This window comes from Sceloporus occidentalis, unplaced genomic scaffold, assembly GCF_023333645.1.
Source record: "Sceloporus occidentalis isolate IW3139 unplaced genomic scaffold, rSceOcc1.0.p SCAF_193, whole genome shotgun sequence".
Classification (NCBI taxonomy): Eukaryota; Metazoa; Chordata; class Lepidosauria; order Squamata; family Phrynosomatidae; genus Sceloporus; species Sceloporus occidentalis.
The window spans coordinates 1117415-1140949 of NW_028317173.1; the positions used below are offsets into that span (position 1 = coordinate 1117415).

General features: G+C 37.7%; 1 protein-coding gene across 1 annotated transcript in view; it reads right to left on the reverse strand.

Moving 5' to 3' along the window:
• The window catches only part of CAMTA1 (calmodulin binding transcription activator 1), a 527355-nt gene that overhangs the window by 87764 nt on the left and 416056 nt on the right, over positions 1-23535 (reverse strand). The window contains exons 6-7 of the mRNA XM_089502107.1: positions 7940-8080; positions 1984-3827 (exon numbers count right to left, since the gene is read on the reverse strand). Coding sequence (XP_089358233.1) covers positions 1984-3827; positions 7940-8080 — 1985 coding nt within the window. The remainder of the gene's footprint in view (positions 1-1983; positions 3828-7939; positions 8081-23535) is intronic.

Below are 23535 nucleotides of genomic sequence, written 5' to 3' on the forward strand. Positions count from 1 at the left end.
ATATATATGTATTTCCTACTTGTTGTTAAAATCCAAATAAAAATTAATATTTAAAAAAAAAAAAAATTGTTCACTAAATTGAGGCACAGTTACTTTTTTCAGATCTTACATTGATACATTTTTAAACAGTCCTTTCAAATTAAATGTAGGTTGTTGTTTATCCTTTGGTTAACAGTGACACCCAGTGGCTCGTATGTTGTAGTGCCTTTTGGTAGATCAGTTCCTAAATTAAACATTTTACTGTTAAGTACGCTTAATAAACCCATGCAACAGTGACCACTAACTAAAGTGAGCAGGACATACTTGAAAACGATATATCTCGATATGTCTGGTTAAACATTTTCTAAATAAATATAAAGTACAGGGCCAGACTAGCGACGCCAGACAGCCCTGGCACTACAAGACTGGCGTCTGCCTATTAATGTAAATGCAGGTTGGATATGCCAGGCTGCAGGTTGGATATGCCGGGCTGCACATTTCGTTTTTTGCTCACATAGTGTGCGACTGAACCTATTCAGCCAATGAGATAAAACGGTCCCTTAATGTTAAAGAAATTTTGAATACAAATAATTCCAGAATGCAAATATAGTAAATTAATTTAGATTATGTGATACTTGTTCCACAGCTCTGATACACAATTCCATGAATAATGCTCCCTGCATGACTAAAAGGACTATATTTCCTAAAATACTTCAATGTCGCTACATGCACAATGTGCTGCTTGTTTAATTTTTTTGTAATACGTTTACTTAATCTGTTTATAAAATGATGCATTTTCATAAAATATTTACTTTACATTTTTATTAGCATGTTTTTATACCTTTTTAAGCCTATAACCCATGTTCTTATGTAAACTTTCTAATGTTATTGGCGCCATCTGTTGTCCATTTGTGGACCACATTGCCACCCAATGGAAGCTGGTATAACTGCAACTTATTTTCTTTCACATCCACAATATAATTATTATATGCATGATCATGTGTGACTTAAATGTCAAATAATAGCATATGATATAAAAGTTCATTGGTATTTTGTACAAATGCACAGCCTTAAGGGGTTGTAAAAAGGGAATCTTGTATTATAAGCATTTGGCACTAATATTTTGTTATGAAAAACATTAATTTAAAGCCATTTCTACACAAATAGAAAAAAAAATTAAGTAATCTTAATAACCCTAGTAGAGTCATTTATTTTTCCTATTTTACATATAAAATTATTTATATGACACAAACGCAGGCACTGATAGGTTGTTGTAAATAATCAGATTATTTCTGGAAATCGATTTGACAAAAATCATTCTGCCTCCCGAGAGATATATTTGCCTTCTTGTATTCATTAAAAGTCCACAATTATTTTTGACAGATGCCATATTACACAAAACGTCTGCTCTTTTAGGCTGATATCTACTAGATCAATGAATGTAATGTGTCAAATATTTTTCTATGCAGGTCTGGAAAAAGTCCTGAAAGGGCTTAAAAATCAAAAATCTAAAAAATAATGTATAATAGCATATAAAAATAGATATATAAAAAAAACCTCAAAAAATCCACTCAAGTGTGTGTGAAGAGGGAGGTATGGTACGAAAGAGTATTTTGGCATTTGAGTTAAGAATGAATTGTAGAGGAGAGATATGTAAAGCAGGAAGACCACTGCGCAACGAGTTATGGGAGTCTAGATGGAAAATCTTCAGCATGTAAATAAGTGTTTTGGAGTGAGTGAGAAACGGGTGGATTTAATTAATCTCTCAAAGAAAGAATTTACTTCCTTAACGAGAGCAGTGAAAGAGATGGATCCAGAAATACTCCTCGGCAATATGCAGTTTCCATAAGATGAATAGCAAAGGTACCTGCAGTAGGTTTGAAGTTAGGAGGAATTCAGTGGATCAGAAAGTATTTCTGACATGTTGAAATTTTTTTTTAATGCAGAAAAACTATATTCTAAAGGTTGGATGTACAACTTAACAAATAAGAAGTAGACACTTACCTCGGGATACGACCATTCCGGGGAGTAATCCGTCACCATGAACAAACGTCCGCTCTGTTGCAGCATTCCCAGAGTGGTTTGCGCTGCTGCTGATACAACTTCCGCCACATGCATGTAAGCCATGGTAGTTGCCCCCGTTTCAGAATTGCTGAGCTGCATACTTGCTTGTTGTGGGCTACAGCATGGTATGCACATTTCTGCCTGAGTATATGGGGGTCTACTAGCATCTTCTGCCTGAGGCATGACATTATTGTCTCCCGCCACCAGCTGATGTCCATAAATTGTATTACTTCCACCTTCTACTGATATGAAATCATTTATTAGGTCAGAAAACTGGTTGCTGAAGGAGATATCAAAATGATCTAGGTTCAGCTCCATGTTGGAAGAGTTACTTAGGGCCTGATGAGCAACAGGGTAGAGGCCTTGTACCATATTTCCCTGGAGTATGGGGAGGGTACCATTCCTCATTCCTGCACCATTTTCAGGTTGCATATAGTGTTCTGCGTTACAGGCTTGGAGATCTCCAGGCTTAAGTAAGTTGTCGTTTCCTTCTGCCTGCTGGGATGTTTCCATAGGAACTTCTTCAGTAGCCATTGCCTGGAAATTTGCTTGGAATTGCATCAGCTGAAGAGAAGATGTTGATTCTATCCTACCTTGGTCCATTGTACCGTTGCAGTTATTTGTTGGTTGGGAAGATCCTTCTGTTTTAACATTAGGAATTCCCAGCGTGTTGACATAAGTGTTGTTTGAGTCATTCAGATTGTTGTGGGAGTTTTGCTCTAGAGGAATAGGTTTGCTGGCATCTTGTAGAAAGAAGCTCGGGGAAGGTGTCTGATGCACATGGGGGCTCTGTACCGATTGATTATAGCCGGCTGAATAATCCTTGTTCGAATCGATAGCGCTAAAGTCCATCTGTTCCAGAGTAGTGCTTGGGCTGAGACCCCCTCCAGATGGAAGTAAACTAGAACCAGGAGTGAGGGTCAATGTGTTTGATGAGGTGGATGGATAACTTTCTTTTGACAGCTGTTGCTCAAAGGTTGTGTCTTCTGTTTTTATCTCTTTTACCAATGCTGCATTAAATCCAAAACTACGATCTGTACTAGATGATCTTCTCAAGTTACTGCTAATATTGTCTTCTTTAAGACCACTTCCCCCATAGGTTTGTCCTTGCTTGGGGTTGTTGAGGAAACAGTCTGGGTCAAAATTCATAGTGGTTTCAGGTATCTTCCTACTGCTATCGAGGGTGGTTGAAAGCACAAGCTCTTCCGAGACATTGGCAGACAACATCGATAAGCTATCTGAGTTTCCTGTTGTTGGGAAGGCAAACTTGTGACCATCTGAACTTACAGCCAGTACAAGTCCCTGGGTAGTTGTATCTGAGGATAAAAGATGTTGGTTGGGACCGGCGTTAGGTGACATTGTGTATACTGCCTCATTGGTAACATCAGACATGAACACAGTGGCACTTTGGGAGAGGCTCCCCATGACAGATGCGACAGCCATGCTAGAAACACCAGTAACGGCAGGGCTGTCAGCCATGTCTGGATCGCTATTTAGACCACTGCTGATTGACACAGGAGAGCTCTGGGTGGTATCAGGAACTTCCACTTGGTTCGTAGAAGAAACCTCAGTACTGTTTTGATGTAGCAGCACTGGTTTTGCCATTTTTCCATTTCTTTTTTCCCGGCTTGACTTGCCATGACTGTGCTCATTCTTGCCTTCAGAAACATCATTGTTTTGTACTTCTGAGTGAGCGCTGTAGCTGCCCGTCCTTGGCTCGACCTTTGGTGAGATGATGCGATGTTTGGCACTGTTACATTTATGGTGCACACTGCTACCTGCACCTATAAATGATCAACAGAAAAAATACATTAAAAGACACGTCCAGAAATGCTAATCATACCATTACCTTGACTAAACATGTATTGTGGGTATCCTAGAATGTGATTTCAAAACATATTGAAGAAGTATCAGACAAAAAGAATCTCAGCCGTCTTAACACAGCTTTGTTCTATTGTTGAAAACACAGAAAGGTTATCTACATACCCCACATTAGCACAACAAAATTGAAAGAAAGGTCATAAAAGGAGGTCACGGCTGTGTTCTGTTTGACAACATTTCTTTAAAATAATACCTTTTATCAGACTCATACCCATAACGGATTCTACTTGTTCAAAACCCCTGTACAGCTCCAAAAATATATTCTTCCTGGTGGTCTTGTTTGAACAAAACATTGTCATGAGTATTGCTTTTTATTCTGTGAAGGATAGCCTAGGAATATTTCGTACTTCTTCAGCTAATTGATTTACTTTTTCGTTCCAGAAACAGAGATTGGGGGCCTTAATTATTCTATAATGACCCAAAAGGAAAGAGACTTAATTGTCGTAGCTAATGGATACAATTACTAGTGTCAAGAAAGTTGTTGTACCTTCAGGTGCTTTAATAAATACTCTGATCCCTTTCTTGCCGTGCATCATACAAGATGTATAATAAAACTCAATTGTTTAAACAGTTCCCTGAGCTATGTTATAATTAAGTCAAATACAAAAGTGGTTGATGTTGACCAAAGCCCTGTTTTCAATTACAGTCTACCGTTTCTGCAAATTTCCAGCAGTCGTCGGTTTGCATTGTTTATAAACATCATTTCATTCCATTAATTTGCCGGTGACCAACGTTGTACAGCCTCTGCATTTTGTTCATATTTTTGTTTATACTTCATAAACTGTTTATGCATATCATACAAAAAATACATTAAATATGTATATTTACACATTTATACCTGCACACTATAACGCTTGTGAATATTTTATGAGAAATGTTATTTAGACTTTTAAACCTGCTATGGAATAAACACCAGTAGAACAAAAAAATGGAAAAAAAAGGTCTCTATTTGTAACCTAGACATTAGTAACCCTAGGATCACCCTGAGAGTCCACTTCTTCAACTCTAAAAGTAGTGTTGATTCACATCGGATAACATCAGAGAAGATGTATTAATTTGCCTTATAATGGGTAATAAATGCCTATTTTACTGTGAGAAAAGATTAGTGTTTCCATTTACAACTTAACGATAGATATTATATAGTAATAAGTAAACAGCACTTCTTACAGTCCATACATTCAAAAGGGTCTGACAAAACTAGAGCTGACAGACGAAGGTGGCCCGAGACATTTTAGGTAACGAGGGCCCGGCTCTCAAGCTAAGATTCTGCAGAACCAGAGATATTTATTTTGGACATTAACGTGCGACTCCAAATCCTACACTGGTAAGGTCTATACCCGAGTATGAGCAGCCAAATTAAAATAATGAAATAACCAAAATATAAAAATCATCCATCAAATGCCAGATTTACATGGAATGACTTTATGAGCATCGTTGTGAAAATATATTTCGTGTCGTAGGAAATAGAGTAAGCATATCAGCTGTGCTTCCAGGACACGTGTTTTTTTTTTTACCTATTGCAGACCTGCACAGATAAAGTCCTAACCCTGCAGTTTGCGAGATGTATAAACCAATTATTCAGTTATACATCTCTAATACAGCAGGGGGCAGCACCAGCAACTTGGAAATTAAAAAAAAATCATGGGTGATGAGAAACCCTAAGCAGAAAACATGTTGCATGTGATTCCGGTACTCAAAGGGTTAACATGAATGGTGCCAAATGATTATGACTTAATAAGTAGCATAAACCTTTACCCCACCTTCCAAACACTCAAGAGAACACTCTCAAAGAGTATGTCTGTTGGATAATAAAAGTAACACAAAGACTAAAACCCGGTGCTTGAACTCGAGCTGCACTTAGTTAATAAAACCACTAGAGGGCACTCCAAAGTTTCATAAAATGTCAGCATCGTCTTCTTACAGAGCCTTTGTACTCCAGCGATGAAACCATTAAAAAGGACTAATGATATAAAAGCACGTCCTTCCCCTTTGTTTATTTTATTAATAGAGCAATTCTACATCCTGCAACTACTTACCCCTAACCACTGCTTCAAGTAGCTACTACTACGAAATGTGCCCATCTGTTTGCATTACCTCACTCCCCTTTTTCATACCTGGGAACTTTCAAAGTGAGCTGACCCTGAGACTCATTAAATATTAACTCTTTAATAGCCCATCATAAAGATTCTGTGCAGTGACTCGCCAAATGTGTTAACAAGTTGGCTCCGATCCAGGTCCTCATGGAAACCTTTACTTGCCATTATTTAAAGATAGACTTCATTGAGTCACCTACATTAAAACAGGGATATAAACCATAACATACCAGTAACAGATGAACCAATTGGGAGTCTTATATATGATCACAGCTGGGAGAATAGGAAGGAGTCAGCTCCAAACTGGGGCCCTGAGAATCTGCCCCATCCCCCCCGAGATCCTGAAATTGGGGCAAAAACCCTGAAACTCAAGGTCAATCCTTGAGACTGCCCAGGTATGACCAACATGTCTTGGAAATTTAAGAAGTTTACGAATGTAGTCAGGTCAATGGAACATTCATACAAACTCCTGTTACAAATGAATGGTTACATTTTTTTGTACACAATATAAAGTATAAATATTTTCTTTAAAAAGTCCCCTGTTGCTTGTACACAGTGTATGTACCACTAGTGACCAGGGCCCAATTGGCAATGATTGGGTGGCACTGGCACTTTAAGGCCAGCGGCTACTTCATGTTTTTATGCTCGTGGAGCGTGCAGCCAGGCATTTCCAGCTGTGTGCCAGTGGAGCCCAGTGTCCCAGATGGCCAGTTATGATCATCTGAAATACTTTGTTTTTAGAATTAATAACATTGCATTCATGTGTTTCCCAGTAACATCATGTCCTCCACAACACAGAAGCTCATAATGTTTTAGCAAATAAAAAATAATCCTCATTGACTATATTAGTTACATTATCTCTCATGGACATAGGCATACTTGGCAAGTCTCCTGCAAACTCCAGTTTTAGTGAATAAATTCCTTCTAGTCTATTGCAAACCTCTTGCGGCAATGAAACAGTTAAGTTTATGACTATTACACCCTGGATAGACATATATCTATAAAACACACAGTACTATATATATATATATATATATATATATATATATATATATATATATTATACATCAAGGTAACTTTAAAGTGCAAACACTGGTGGCATTCAAACAGCTAAATGCAATGTTCTCTCTAAGGTGAATATTGTACTTTGTCATAGTTAACCAGGGATCCTAGAAAGAAACCAACAAGATGGGACCAATACCAAATTGTTGCTGCAAAACAAAATGATCTTTTAACTCTTTGAATTCATGCTCACACACCTTAGAGGGAACGCAGACTTATATTTATTACTTTTTTCTTGTGCACAAATAATGACAACGTAAAGATTTCTCAATGAACTTTTCTTTGCTGAAAAGCAGTGTATTTATGTGTGTAATTGGCATACCTGGGAACTCTCAGGGTTTTTTGCCCCAATCTTGGGGTGATGGGGCAGATTCTCAGGGTCACACAGTCTACACCTGACTCCTTCCTACTCTGCACTGCTGTGATCATATATAAGACTCCCAGTTGGTGCTTTTGCTCCCAGTATGTTATGGTTGATATCCCTGCTTGAATGTAGGTGACTGAATTAAGTGTGTCTTTATGTAATAACAAGGTTTTCCATAAAAAAAAGTTGGGTAACACATTTGGCGAGCCACTACACTGAATATCCATGATGCGCTATTAAAGGGTTAATATTTCAGGGTCTCAGGGTCGGCTCCTTTAGAAAGTTCCCAGGTATGACTATTATTATTATTATTATTATTTTTGTGGAAAGTACACCATTTTCCCAGCTGCATCCCAGACCATTGAGACAAAGTACTGGGTGGGGAATTTTTTATTTTTTTTAAATCCGCACAATTGTCACCATTCCAGCACCTTAGGCCACGTGCCACAACTAAAAAACAATGTCTGCCAACCCTGCGTTTAATCTCTATAGTTACCTAAGTTGCCAGTGCAGAGACAGTTGTGCGTCCGAGGCTGCGGTTTGGTCTGATGACTGTCGAGTATCTGCTGAACAAGGTGCTCCACTGAAAACCCTCCACTGCTGTTCCCATTGCTGCATGTCCACTTAATACCATGAACTGTGGAAAGAACAGCGGAGGCCACAAGTCAAAAACACACCAAGTTTTCTTTATTTTTAATTGTTAAGCTAATCCACTACGAAAGTGGTTTCTCTTCATCACATTTTTGGCGGTTACCTTTCTCAGCGTTGGGGTCTTTAGTCGTTGATACCTTTTAGTAGACCGATAATGAGCTTTTGGGACCTTGGAGGACTCTTCTTCCCGTGGAATCATCTGAAGAAGACATCTCTGAAGTCTTAAAAACTTCGACTACCTCTTTTTTTTTTCATGGCTCAATAAAAGGTATCAACTTCGACTAAAGACTTCAACGTCTCGTTGACCAACACGGCTGTATCAATTTCTGAACGATATGTTGTTTCACTTATGATTGCCTTACAGAATACATATGATGGACTGAAAACTTTGGAAATAGATATTTATGGAGTGTTACTTAACTTTGAAGAAAGATGAAATCATGCCACCCAAGTATTCCCCTGTTTACCAATAATTAATAATCTAGAGTCGATAATAATAAAGGGTCAATGTTTTGCCAAAAAGGGGTAGCATTGGCATCAAATGGGCAAGGCTTTAACATTATCATTCCAAAAAAGATTTAAGGAAGTGGGTGTAACTACATGGGGAGTCAGACTTTGGTAATGTGCTAAAATACCCATATTTGAGAAGTATCTGGGTTTGACCTGGAGTCTTCGGGTGATGCCCAGAGTCTCCAGATCAGATTTTTTTTTTCCTCGAGGAGTGACGATTGGTCACACCCAATCCCAACCCATTTACCTTCCAATCCCCACCCACCAAAGGTTGTTCGGGGCTAGCCCCGCCCATAACCAGAGTCACTCCACCAAAACGGGGGTAGCCTGAGAAGTTCCCGAGTATGAACACACACCAGTCCTATGGGAGAAAGGTCACGTGCATGTTAATTGTGTTACACATCCTAATAATTGGGCAGCCCATAGTGCAACAACGAGGCACAGAATGCTGGGGCGTTACAGGACAAATAATTTATGTGTTTGGTGGCTGAGAATGATGTGAGTTTAACCTCATGATGTGAGAATGATGTGAGTTGATGCTGGAAAATGCCGAGCCGTTATCTCCTGGCCCAACAGGGTTAACTAGTTGAATATCAGAGTGCTGAATAACACATTGCTTTGCAATGCATTGCTAACCCCTCCAGTCCTCGCAAAGTTAAATAACTAGTGGCATAAACAGTATTTATTTAAAAGCTTGATGATCCAAGTTCAGTGGAGATGTGCATAATGTTCCCTGTCCGCTCTAGCAAAGCGTGGGGAATGGAAGGCTGATATTGTACAGCAGTACCTAATGTACTGATTCTTTTCACTCTGCCATCAATAGACTTTCTATCATAAAGCAACAAACCTTCCACTTAAGCATTAGTTTAACCTTTTCTGTGCCGGTAGATACGCTCGTTTCCTATGGAACCCCTCGATCGCTGAAGAATGAATCACTATATACATTTAATAAATAACTGCGTTTAATTCCTAAATTACGGAAGCAAAAAAACCAACAAAAAGTCACGGAACAAAATGTTAATTACGGTAAAATGTTGTGATTTTTCATAATGTTCACAAATAATTACGGATAAAACCCTCCTGATACTTGAAAGCAATCTATATCAGAGCGACGAGGCAAGCCATTATTCACCTGAGAACATAGGGTTAATGAATCATGCAATAGATAATTTATAGGATAGTTATTGTTATTTTTCAATGTCAGCTCGTGCACTTGGAAATTATGTAGATACATATTGCAATGCAATGTTTTGCTCATCCCTCTGGCACAAGTGGGGTTAATTATCACATCCAAGAGAAAATCCTAAACAAATTCAGCTCTGAAATCCATCATTTGTGATATTGTTATCTTTATTTAACGTTACACTATTACGATTTTATTCTGTCCTTCTTAGTCAGAGTATTTCACGCAAATTCTTCACCTGTTTCCCATAATCCATCAGTGAAGATCACAGTAGAATCCTACTGTTAGCCCAAACAGGAAGTTGGAGACTACTTCCTGGACTCTACCAGTATTGCTGTAGCGGAAAATGCTAGTTCCTAGCGCCAACGTTTGCTTACAAACATACAGTTCTATGAAAAGCTATTATTATGAATATCTCGGGTTGAGGGGACGGGGTTAAAATATTTTTTGCAGCAGCGTCCCCCACATACCGCACAACATGTAATAACAGGGGTCTTTTTTTATGATACAGTAGTGGGCCAGTTCCTTTTTTTTAAAGTTTGATGATGCTTTTTCCGGTACATATGTGAATTCTTTCAAGAAAGAACCTAAAGCATGAAATACTTTGTAAATTGTATTAAATGAAATTTATGTTGGAAAGTACTTTACCACTAATACAGAAAATAATACATTCTAAATATCACAGAAATGGTTAATTCCAAACACAAGTCCCCCAAAAGTCAATTCGTCGTAATTTAAGTGCCATCTTTCTGAGCGGCTGTCAGATCCAATATTCGGGGCTCGGTCTCCCACATTATGAATACATCTTCCTCGTCTAATGTTTATTCAGACATTTTGGATTATTATATAATCCATAATAGAATAGCGAAGTAGTCTGAAGGGGATGCTTTATAGAGAAACCTAAGTTGACAGATCTGGCCTTGGGGCAGCAAGAAGGGGAGACGATTACCTTGGAGCTGCTCAGAATTTTGGCCATTTATTTTCTTCCATTTATAACCATATAAGGCATACAGGTTAGGATGAAAGGATTTTATTCACTAAACTTTGGGTTACACCTGAACCGAAACTGAAGGCTCTACATAAAATATAATATTGCTGTTCCACCCGTTCGTCTTAGTCCGTCAGTTCTAGTGTTGAATGTACGGACTGTAAGAAAAGCTGCGGAAATTGTTGGCGCAATATAAAAAAAGAAATAATAATAATCTGCATATAAACAGCGCAAAAAGAGTTTACTAATTTATGTTAACAAAATAAATCGTTGTTCTTCTAAATATCCTAATTATATAAGTAGTTTCAGTCGGTCGCGAGGTTGCATATAGGAAGTCTTGATTAAGCCCCCCCCTGGCCACGCCTCTAACCACAGCCCACCAATCAAATGCATTCTTCTTTGGGCATCTGACAGGGGATCGCGGGGGAAAAATCTCTTTTTTATACATTTTCTAGCACTTTCACTAGCACAGGTTTACACATGTTTACACTTTGCATGTTATAAAATGATTGCTTATAGAAACATAAAAGTCAATGGAAATAAAATCCGTGTTTATGATTTGGGGATTTTGTGACTCGAACGTGGCTGAAACGATGATCTCTCGAGGTCGCTGCGGTGAAATCCCTTTCTAACGCCTCTTTATGGTGCCTTAAAGCTCACCAGCTTACCGAAGATTTTCCCAACGACAGACAGGCTTATTTTAGTAAGAATGATCATTTGTCTGCAGGCAGGTTAGAAAACGAATACCGAGAGAACTCTTTCTTCTTTGTAATATATAAACAATTCATTATTATTATTATATTTAATATTATAATATTTGTGGATTTTTGACGGGTCATTGACGGTAAAGCCCCATGAAATGCCATTTTTTTGCTATAGGAAGGGGTAGGATGTATCCAATAACATAACCCCCAACTCTTCAAGTGTCTGAATCAGGACACCAGTGTTGGGGGTGTGGCAAGGGGTGGGAGGGGTGGAGTTATCCCCAGAAGTGGGCAGTTTCAGTCCCTGAAGTGGGCGGGCAAAAGGTGTGACCAAACATGGCCTTACCCGATGAGTGGGACACCTGGGAATGTGTGGATGTGCAGAATTGTGCATATGCAAAGTAGCGCTGCCAGTTTGATTGACGCTCTACCGCCAAGCTCCACCCCCTAGGCATCCCGATTCCCTGCAGGTGGGGGGGCTTTTCTTTGGCTCCCTGCGCCGGCCAGGGGCTTATACCAAAAATAATGTCTGTCCTGCGAAATACGGGACTGTTGGGCGTCACAAAATAATAATAAAAAAAAAATATTAACACAATTGTTCCTTTAACTCATTTTTAAGTGTTTCTCCTGAACAGGAAACCGCAAAAAAAAAAAAAGGCTGAATGAAAGAACAAATGATGTGAACCGCGGTAAAAAGATAATCCTCGGCCAGGTACGGACACCGGGTACATCGCGGCTCGCCCCGGTGCCCGCCGTTCAAGGTTACGTCTGTGTACGGCGCTGATTGCATTGCAGTTGTTTGCTGTTAGCTGCTTACGATCGCCGTTATGTTATGAAGGTTATAAAAATGAAAATCTAGTGAAGGCTGACAGATTGCAAGCAGAGAATTTCTGGATGCTTAATGCAAATTACCTACTGTCTTGGCACATCCAATATGCAGATTGCTCCCCCCTGCCCCCCCTTAAAAATCTCCTATGACTCCATAAGTTGTTAGTACTGAATATCAAATACTATCAAGATGGCTTTTAACATGTCACGCTCTGCTTACCGACACATAATGAATCAGCGGGAAAGGAGATTTCTAAAGGGAAAAAAAGTGCATTATTAAACGAAGGTTAATAAAAAAAGAACTATCTTCCTTTATTTTTTTTTAAAGGCTGCAAAAGTGAAACCACTTTCAAAGTACATTTAATTAAATATTAGGACGCGGCAGGAGACGGAATAAGAAAACCAGATAGAAGGGGATTCCCATTTTAAACACAGGGACAGACATTTTCATTTTTTTTGCCCCCGAAGTGGTTTTTTTTTTTCTCTAAAGGGGGGATTGGGTCGTTAAGGTCAAACGTTTGCTGTGATTTAAATGCAAAAAGGGGGCACGTAAAATATAGTAAATAAGAAAATATAGAATTATTATTTGTAAAATACCTGTCATGGGTGTTAGGCTATTCAAAGTACAATTATTGAAAGTGAAGATTTTTACCCAGATTTGCTAGATTGATATACAAGAGTCATATTTATTATATGAAAACAACAAAAAAACCCCAAAGAAACATAAAATGTGACGGCAGATCAGACCCATTCACCCCGGGTAGTCTGTTGTAAAGAATCAAACCTTAATCAGTCGCCATATTTCTATCCCATGCACTGTATTAGCCACTACCACTTCTGATGGGAGGCTGTTCCATTTATCTACTATCCACCCATCCTCTCTCTCTCTTCTTTATTTCGAGCCGTACATATTGACACCCCTTAGTCTCCTTCTATCCAGAGGTGCGACAAACATTGCTTTATTAGCAGAGGAAAGGGACATATTTCACACAACAAAAAGAAAAAACACATCTCAGCTAAGGAAAGGGTTAAACTTTGCACGGTATATGTTTATGCCGGTCCGGCTCGTTTACAAACTGTTGGTGAGTACATCCCAATTAACACCCGTTTCCTACGCTGCCAAGTCAATGATTATTCGTGCCAACCTTAAGCATTTGAGCAGCAGAACTCGCTCGGGCCGCTCGGGCAGAAGAATAACTCAAACTCCGATCCTGCATGGGTTCCTCGGGAGTATTAAGAAAAGGAGAGAATGCCGTAGGGTACCGCGAGGCGGAAAACATGGCGGCGGCGGGCAACTCATTTCTACATATTTCTTATATTTGGACGGTTTAATCTGCGTTTTGTTTCGTTAGAAAGGCTTTAGGGGATACATTATGCTCTTTTACAGGGCTGCTCTATTTTTAGGTAATTAAAGGTAATTAAGAGATAACGGATTTTGGAAGCCGGATCAGCCCCGGTGAATGTCGTCAGTTCTAAGCTTTTTTTTTGCTTTTATTGACCTACAAAACGGAACGGCCAAACGACGCGAAATAACGGCTGGCCATATAATAATTGAAATAAAATATATATAATAGGATTTGCAGCAAATGACATTAAAAAATGCTCAGATTTAATTATAATAATTATTTTATATATATATATATATATATAAATATAAATTTAGAAATATATATATATATTTTTTTTATTTATTTAGAAATATATAAATATATATATATATATTTATATAATTCTGAATTTATATTTATATATATATATATTTATTTATTTTTTAATTTTTTTGTTATTTTTTTCTTTTATTATTTTATTATTTTTTGGTAGATTTCTCTTATTAGAAGATCTTTGCCGATATTCAACACTTTGTAGCTACAAAAAGGTCCACGAAATCGTCAGAACCCATCCGCAGTTATCTTATTCTCTACCCGTGTTCTTGAAAACGTTACGCTTAACAATCAAGAAAACTAGAACAGTTGCTGGCAATTTCGCTGGAGAACTTCTTTATCAATTAAAGCGGAAGTGTTGATTGTAGCTCAACTTTATCCTCCCAAGACGGGATCTTAGATTCCCAGCCACAAACACTCCCCAGCCAGGGGAGTACTCAGTAGGGAGATATTAATTACCAGCTATAAATCTGATAAAGCTTGCAGCTTTGCCTCCGCTGTGGGATACTGCAGAATAATCACCATGAATCTGCTATTCAATTCTTGGGAATATGTTGTAGATTATTGAACGCTGACAGCGGAATGCAGTAAAAATGGAAAGCCTTTTGGTATCTTGAAGAATTCCAATGAGCTTTTCTTGATGATTCAGAAAATAAATAACAAGTACCTAGGGAAAGCAGTATTTCTGGCAAATGTTTTTAATTCTAGTTTGTCTGCAATGTACAAGTCGTAAAACCACCCACAACTATTGGTAGTAAATCTGATCTTTTGTTGCACGTTTTATTGAAAGTAGATGTTTATGATCATGAATTTATTTTTCTTCAGTTTTGAAAGAATAAAAATTATTAAGGCAATAAGGGGTGTTTTGGAAGTTTTCCATTGAAATCCTTTTTGGGGGGGGGCGTAGCAAAAAATGTCTATTTGTAAATGAAATATATCGGTAAGAGTTCCTTTTCTAGAAGTATGACCTTTGTGTATTATGGAAGTTTTCTATTTCGTATTACTTCTTTAGGGCTTTATCGTCGGATCTCTCAACAATAAATTCCTACAATGTAATAAATAATATTATAAAAAAACCCCGGAGACAGCGGATAACAAAATGATACATTGTAGCATTATAGTCAATGGTATTTAAAACTGAGTTTTGTTGGATAACTTTTGTCCGCAAGCAACAGACAAAAATGGCGAAAGTAAAATATGTGAAGCAATTATGGAACATTGAAAAAAGCATCAATTTAATAAAAGCTGCCCCAACCGCGTAGCTTTAGAAATGTACAGTCTCGCATAAAAAAAGGCCATAGAGATAAATGCCAAGTTAATAATATTTTCTGGGACAACAGTGGTCAGGTGTCCCAAACCGAGGAACACAATGCAACAAGCTCCCATCTCATGGTTGCTGTGTGACATCATGGGCTTCACCCACCCATGTTATGTCCAAGCTTCTCCCTTGTCATGCCAAGAACGTTCTTCAAGAAACAATAATGTATAGAATGTTTCCAGCAGCTTTTGAAAATGTGGACGCTTGTTGTGATACCTTCCAGAGGGTCAGAAGCTTAAATGTAATATAAGTTTTACGTGGTCGATAAGAGGAACATCCCCCCCAGCAGAGAATAATACAGTGAGGGCATTTAAACATGCACGGGATCGGCATATGGCTCCTTAGTCAAAGATGAGACCAACGACTGATTACGGTCTAAGTGTTTACAGCAGGAGAAACAGGAAGACTAGTCGGGCCAAATGGGGCGTTAAATTGTATGTTTCTTTGTTTCTACCTGTTGAGTGGGACACGGGTCCAGCAGTGTGCGGCCGACTGCTGGATATGCTGCGTGAGCATAAAAATCCAGAACGTGCAGCCACACTTACATCTTTTGGCAGCAGTTGGTCTTAAAAGTGCCAGGGACACCTCGTCGTCCCCGGTCTCAGTATTTGAGCTATTTTGCTAACTCGGTTTATGTGATTAGCATGCATTTATGGTACTTTTTTGCATCACCTTCAATGTATCAATGTCATTGCTTAAGATCTCTGTTTTTAATTCCTGCATACCGATTGAGAAGACACAGAAATGGTAATGTTTACGTATTGACTTTCCTGTGTTCTACATTTAGAATTTTGCTGTGAAATACAGGTTTCGTGTGAAAACCTTTGCAAAGTTGTTTTCCCATGCAAATAAAAGACCGTTTCATTCCTTTGGTCTTAATCCCCAACTTGTTGACACGAGCAGACGGTTTCTATAGAAACAAGGTCAATATGAAATTTCAGCCTTGTTGCCTGCATTTTGCCGATGCTTCACTATTGATGGCAATAAAGGGCTTCCTTTTGATTTCTCGGTTCAGTCTGGATAAAACTTTTATTAGATTTATCTCTTTATATCAAGAATCCCCGCTCAGAATTCAATTTTCATATGTGTTTACAGGTCTTCAGGTTTTTAAATGATTTCTTGAATGAGAACTTCATCTTTTTTTCTTGGTTGCACGATATTTCTAGACTTTAATTCCTAAAGGTTGTGGAGCACTTGTTCCGAGCATAAAGTATATTTCACTCGCTCATCTAATACATTGCCACTCCGACCCAGGGTGACATTTCAATTTCTTCAAAATTATAAGTCATACTCAAACGTTTTAATATATCATGACACAGTCACCGGCGTGTCTTTTCCTGTTTAAAAAATTGTGTGAACATATGTTGCCAAAATAATACATTATTAATACATAAAGTGTTTGAGTTATTGGGCTAGATTCAACGCTGGAGATAAATCCATCACGAGTAATTGAATAACGACCCTGGTGTAGATTACAATGGAAATAAAATATATGGGATATATTGGCCCTGATTCATACACTGGGAAAAATGTATCAGTTGCAATCCGTTCCTATTTGGGTTACTTTGTTAACCCATTGGCACCCCTTAGGACATATCGGTAAGTCCTTAAAAGCAGTGCCAAGATGCCCACTAGGGCATTTCTGTACATCCTGACTTTGTTTCAACAGAAGGGACTTCTCCCTGCCGCCACACAGGAGATCAGGCTGTCTATCGTCTCCCCTGTTGGTAGAAGCCAGAAATGCACCGGTTCTCTGATTGTTCCCCCTGCTGGCTGATCACACATATTGCGATCAGCAATGCAGGGCTATGGAGCCCTGCTTGCTGATCATAGTGTGATCAGCATAGACAGATCAGGAGGAGAGGGAGAAACACATTTTCTCCCCTTTCAATATATTTTCATGTTCATAAAATGTTTCTCACATTTTCTTTCAAAACTGTAAAACTCTATACCCTTATTCAATGACTTGTGATAGATTTATTTCCTGCACATTATTTCGGAGTATTTATCAGACGGTATCGCTTTGCTTAAGGTCAACAAATATCTGAACTTTGAATTAATTCATTTAACACCGAGCATTCATAAATCAATGTGTGTTTACCCTCTCTGATCTCAGCTAGATACTTTTAATTAAACTTATCTGATTAGAGGAAAAGAGAAGGCGAGATTAATCAGGGGTCCGATTTTGTAATAATTGCCCCTAAGTAATCCACCCATGGCTTTTAGATCTGAAGTACATCATGTCATACCTCTCAAATTTTCAGAGGGCCAATTTTGGTTAAGGGGGTGTCACCAAGGGGCAGGATATTACCCAAGACTTTCTGACCTATTGATGACTATTCTGTTACTCTGTATGGCATTTAGAATAAGAATAATTAATGTTATCTATGTAATTGAATTAATAAATATGTTTTCTGCTGTTTATATGCAGTTTTTGGTGGCGTGTATAGCTGTAGATCACTTTGATATACACAGAAAAGGCGAGATTAATGGAGGAAAGGGGGGCAGAATTGGTGACCTAAAAGGTTTTTCTATACATCTTAACTTCTAACAAAGTCTTCCTTGTTCTAGGAGATAATAAATAATAAATATTTGTTAAAGCTAAAAGAGATACTTCTAACTAGTACTCAAACCTAACAATCTTAACCCTACCTAGGGCATCAATATAGTCCTTTAGTCCCATATTCCTTTAGTATATATTTTTCTATAATCCGGTCATCCTGCGCAGCCCCTAAACAAGGGTCGCTCGTTGGCAATTTTGAAAAGTGTGAATTTTGACGTAGGGATATGAAAGAAGAAGGAAAATCTAAAAATGCCTTCATTGATTGGGCTTCCAATAGTAATTTTTTTAGAACATGTGGTGTTTGGTAGAATAGAATCTTTTATTATTTTTAGGCAACAGAAAAATAACCTCTTAAATTAAATCTTTTTCATTTATGGAAGTCGACAATAATGGTGTAAGGAACGCTTGGCAGTAATCCAGTTCCGGGAGCATGCAGCTTATAACACAAGCCTGCGTTTTCTGTGTCTGCTCTGTAGATTAATGGAACACTTCATCATGAAATGCTTTCAATTATTTCACCTCTATGGTAATCACAACGTAACCTACAAAGACGGCGGCGGGGGGGGGTGTCCAGGTAACCTCGTAGGTAGAAGAGAAACAAACACAAGGAGGGTAACACTTTTTGTTCCCCGTCACTAAATTCCATGGTACATTGAATACCGATTAATAATAAAAAAACAAACACAATCCTACCGTATCAGCTCAATGTCAGGTTAAAATGCACATTTATCAGCACACGGTTCATTATGGCTTTTTAACTTCGATTCATGTTAATTCCACAGAAAACGGGAAACAGAATTACACATCTTTAAAAAGATGGGTACGCGCTTCCCAGCAGCATGTAAACATATGTGTCAATGCTTAAAATCAATTTCCAGAGACGGTTTGCCACTTGGCAGGCTCAGCACATCCAAGAACAATTATTGCTTAAAGGGAGAGTTTAATATCCCTGACACCCGCACTATAGAAGAATCCATATTCAAATTCTATGTGAGTAACCTTAACCCTCTGCGATTACTTTAATATGCATTAAAAAAAAAATTAAAGAACTTACCTGACGTAGAATACAGCCCTGCTGCTGCAGCAGCTCTCCTCCACTATGGTCCAATTATTATTGCTACTGATTGGCTGCTTGGAGTAGCCAATTAGTGGTCGGAAAGAAATCCAGAGCACTTTCCGTACATTTTAATGGGGATGTTGCTTCCACATCTCCAGAGCCAGCGCTGAAGCTGACTGGAGGTGAGTCTGTCACCTGGGGGGTGGCCAAAGGGTCAAACGGGTCATATCTGCAGAATCCCCCCCATGTGTTTAAAAACTTTAAAAGGGACCACTCTGCTATCATATACATTAAAGCGCGCATGATGGCTACTGTCTCTCCTTAAAAGAACCATCATTGGCACCGAACGGGAGAAATAGAATATTTTTTGTTTTTATGAATTTCTAGAAGGAAAAAAAAAAGGTATTTTTTTTAAAAAAATATATATAAATATCAAACCTGCTTATGTTGTAGACTGTTGCAGTACAAAAATTAAATCTATTGGAATCTAAAAACATTTTAGTCACTAGTGTTTTGGCTTCGGCTCAATATGTTTTATAAAATATAGAATCTGACTTATTTTAGCATAATTTGTTTTCTGAACTTGTTAATCGTGCACCAAGGGACGGTGTTTATAGACACATATTATATCCTTCTCAAAACTTTATAGTAAACAATCAAAGCTCTACAAGCTCTTTCATTTATACTTAAGTGAATTATCGGTTGGCAGTATTGCTATAGTACAGAATAACAATATTTTTCAGCATTACCGTGTTTATTGTATTAAATTTGGTCAGTTTATTGTTTTTTATGTATTTTTGAAAAAAATATGTTTATGTGGTCATGAAAGTAATAGGGTTGTAACTGGCAATCTAGAAAATAATAGAACTAATAATGTAACACATTATTGTCGTCAAATGAAGATAGACAACACATATAAATATGCTTTATAGTCAAATTCATGTTAACGAGGCAGCGGTGATTGTATATAAAGGGCGATTCTGGTACAAAGCTGGAAAGGTGGTCTTGTCGACATAGCAGCCAATGGAATAGTCGCATTGGCTGATGAGTTGACAAGACCACTTTTTTTTATAAGATTACTTTTTTGAGGAAAATAGTTCTGAAACGGGAAGTCCTATGGAAAAAATATTTTTCTCTTTGATTATAAACCCCAGTGCTGTATACAGTAATCCAGGTCAGTATTGGTTTTATCTCATTTTGTTCCAATACTCTTCCCTTTAGCTTCAGACCTGGAGGCCGCCATTGTTGTTGGTCATGTGATATTTTGGATGGCTTTCCCTGCTCAAACACCACACTAAGCTGATGCTTTATGGCAATGGTCCTTTCCCCCATAGATTAGTCTGAGCTGGGTTATTACAACCGAGCCTTTCTATTGATTACCACAAAGCAGTATGATAAGGAGTTTGTTTAGTAGATCGGGGCTCAGATAACAGAGCGAGAACTCGTACAAATGGCTGATATGCAGCTGCCTGAAAACATTATATCATATAAACACCAGAACTGTTTTTTAAAAAAAACAGCACAATATATATATATTTTTAAAAATATATACTTTTCATCAAACCAACATTTCTCTTTAGGTGTAGCTTGTTTAAAGAAAAAAAAATGTGTAATGTCTTATTGGGCCAGTTTTAAGCTACAAAGTTCATCTATCAGAGACGTTTAACAACATGAGTCATAGCTATATCAAAGAATATATATTTAACTTGAAGACAATGTTATCAAGTTAAGTATTGAGTCGTATTAAGAAAATAAAAATGAATAGAAATACAAATGTGTTTATAGTACATAAAAAATGTGTATTATATATATTTTTTAAATATAGCTGTGTTGGAAAGTAAGATTTTTATCCTAGTGTCTGTTTTTATCCTAATGGCCTTGTTATGTCAAGGCTCGAACAAGAATTGATAGTTACATTTGTCACGATACACAGAAGAACCTGCATGGGTGAACTCCGATAGCTTAAAAGATATTAGATAATGTCATTTACTTGGTATTATAGATTTCTCTTGCGCAGACTGTAAATTAGGTGTGTATTTCTTAAAAAAAAAAACAGTTTCCTTGTTCATTTTTGTTTGCATTTTAACTGGCACCCATGGGCCCAGACTGGCCATCTGGCACACCAGGCAAGTGCCCAGTGGCTTGTTGGCTAATGAGTCCACACACTTACCGCAGATCAGGTCCTGCTGCTTGGATATGTGCAGCCGCACAATACAAGGGTATAAAAGCGTAATGTGCAGCCACACATATCCAGCCGTTGGCCTTAAAGTGGTGCCAAGGGGGTCGCTTACTCAACCCCAGTCCGACCCTAGGTGCCAATCCATGTAAAAAAAAAGAAAGACAAATTAAAAAAGTGTTGTAGGTGACTCATGGATAACAGATTGCTTAAAAAAAGGGTAGAATTGAAATCGGCTATCCGAGATTGGGCGTGGCTTATGATAAGCCCCTCCCTTTATGCCTTCTATAAATTAAAAAAAAATAATCCAGTTTTTATATATAAAGTACGGGCCAGCGTGTTTATCCTGTTCGTTTTAATGACATATTTTACCTTTTTACAGTTATTCTGTTTTCTAATTAAAGTATAAAGCTTGTGACCCATGTTGCTTCTTTTACAGATGTGTCCTACCTGGTGTTTCCGTGGCATCTACAACATACAGAACGGTTACAGTTGGATGCCAGTAATTGCATTATTATTCATCTTTTGAGCTATAATTGCCATTCATGTATGACCTACCCCAAAGCATATGTCATTACTACCTCGCATCTACCCCGAGTAAGTCTTAGCAGGGCTCATCAAAGCAACCGGCTCTTTATGAGAACGCTGACTATTTATTCTTGCATAAAAGATTGTATTATAGAACCTTGTACTTAATGACTGCTTTGTATAATGAACTGAATTGTAAAAGGGAGCAACAAAGACAGTTTAATGTTAGGCTATTATTATGGTACAATGATAAAAACAAATACGTTATAATTTGTAATGTCTGCTGATTGGGGGACCAGTCAATTAGGCAGTCGGAGGCTGTGTTCCTTGAAATAGGTCAAGTTGCATTCGACTGCTGGATCAGCTCAGTGATGATAATTACAATAAAAATAAAGAAGGGTTCAATTTGTTTTAAAAAAGACAATAGTGTGCAATTAGCTGAGCGTATCCAAAAAAAAAATGTTTTTCTTTCTTCTGAAATCACTTTATTACTTTTTAGCCACTTAACTAAATTTTACCAAAATGTATTAATCCTATCCTTAGTGATGAAGGAAACATTCAATGTTATGGATTGTATATGATCATAATATAAATATAATGATAATTAAGATGTCAGTACTTTCCTATACTTTTTTTTCTCATCTGAATGTAAATTGATGAAATAAAAAAAAATATATATTTTTGTGTTTCATGTGTTTCCAGCTGGTGGCTGCTAATTAAAGCTCTGTATTTACCCCACGAGTGGCAGGAAAGGTAAATGGCATGGGCCATCTGCCACAAGACCACCGGGTATTTGCCCAGATGGCCAGACTGGGTGTAGTCTTAGTATAAAATGATCTGTTATCTATTCTTATTTATCTGAGCATGTATGTATGTATGTATGTATGTATATATGTATGTTTGTAAATAAGTAGAATTTTCTTCTCCCTCTGTTACATCATTAGAACATCAGTTGGGTCTACAGTCTGGGATGAAGGTTGACAGCTGGTGTCTAAGCATTGGCTGTATACCCAGATCCTGTTCTGTGTTAGATCCATCCATCAACACATGAAATGTATAAATTCAGTCTTTGATTCATACATTTCCAATGGCTGTGTTTTTAATAAACTATCCATGTACAATTATTGTTGCTCTTGCAATTTACAAGAGGAGGAACATTGTCTAATTATGAGTACCTTGCATCAGGGCTCATCAAAGCAACCAGCTCTTTATGAGAGTAGAAAACAGGATTTAAAAAAAAAATGTAGATGCAATCTTGGAATATTTTCACAGGAAGAAGAATTATTGAAATTTCATCAACCTCTGCTAAATTAGAATTGTTGACAATGCTCAAAGGAGGAGAAATGTTAGAACGAGAGGTCATAATCTAAAACTAGAGGGCAAGATCCTTAGATGTAATGTAAGGAAGTTTTACCTTTACTGAGAAGGTGGTACATGGAAGAGTCTCCCAGTGGAGTTGGTAGAGGTTACTACAGTGTGGGTTATAAACATGTATGGGATAGGCATATGTCCATAGATCCTGAATCTAAGATGAGACTTAAAACTGAATAATGTCCTTACAACTGTAAAACAGGCACACTAGATGGATCGAATAATCTGCTGTCAAATTCTATGTTTCTAATAATAAAAAAGGTATTCTAGGATAAAAAACCCAAAAACTTGCATTTCAAGAAGTTTCTGTCTTGCTGTTTTCCTAGTTCACCAGCAGGTGGCGGTAGCAAACCATAAATACACAATATCGCAAAATAAAATGTGCTTGTTGTGATTTAATAGAATATGATTCTTCTGTTGTGTGTGTTTTTAAAATATGAGGATTGATATGGATACACTCTAACAACATCTCTGCAATCCTGGAGACGTAAGACATAATCAATTAAGATTTCTATTTTTCTTTACCTGTTGAATATGTGCGTGGCGTAATGAAA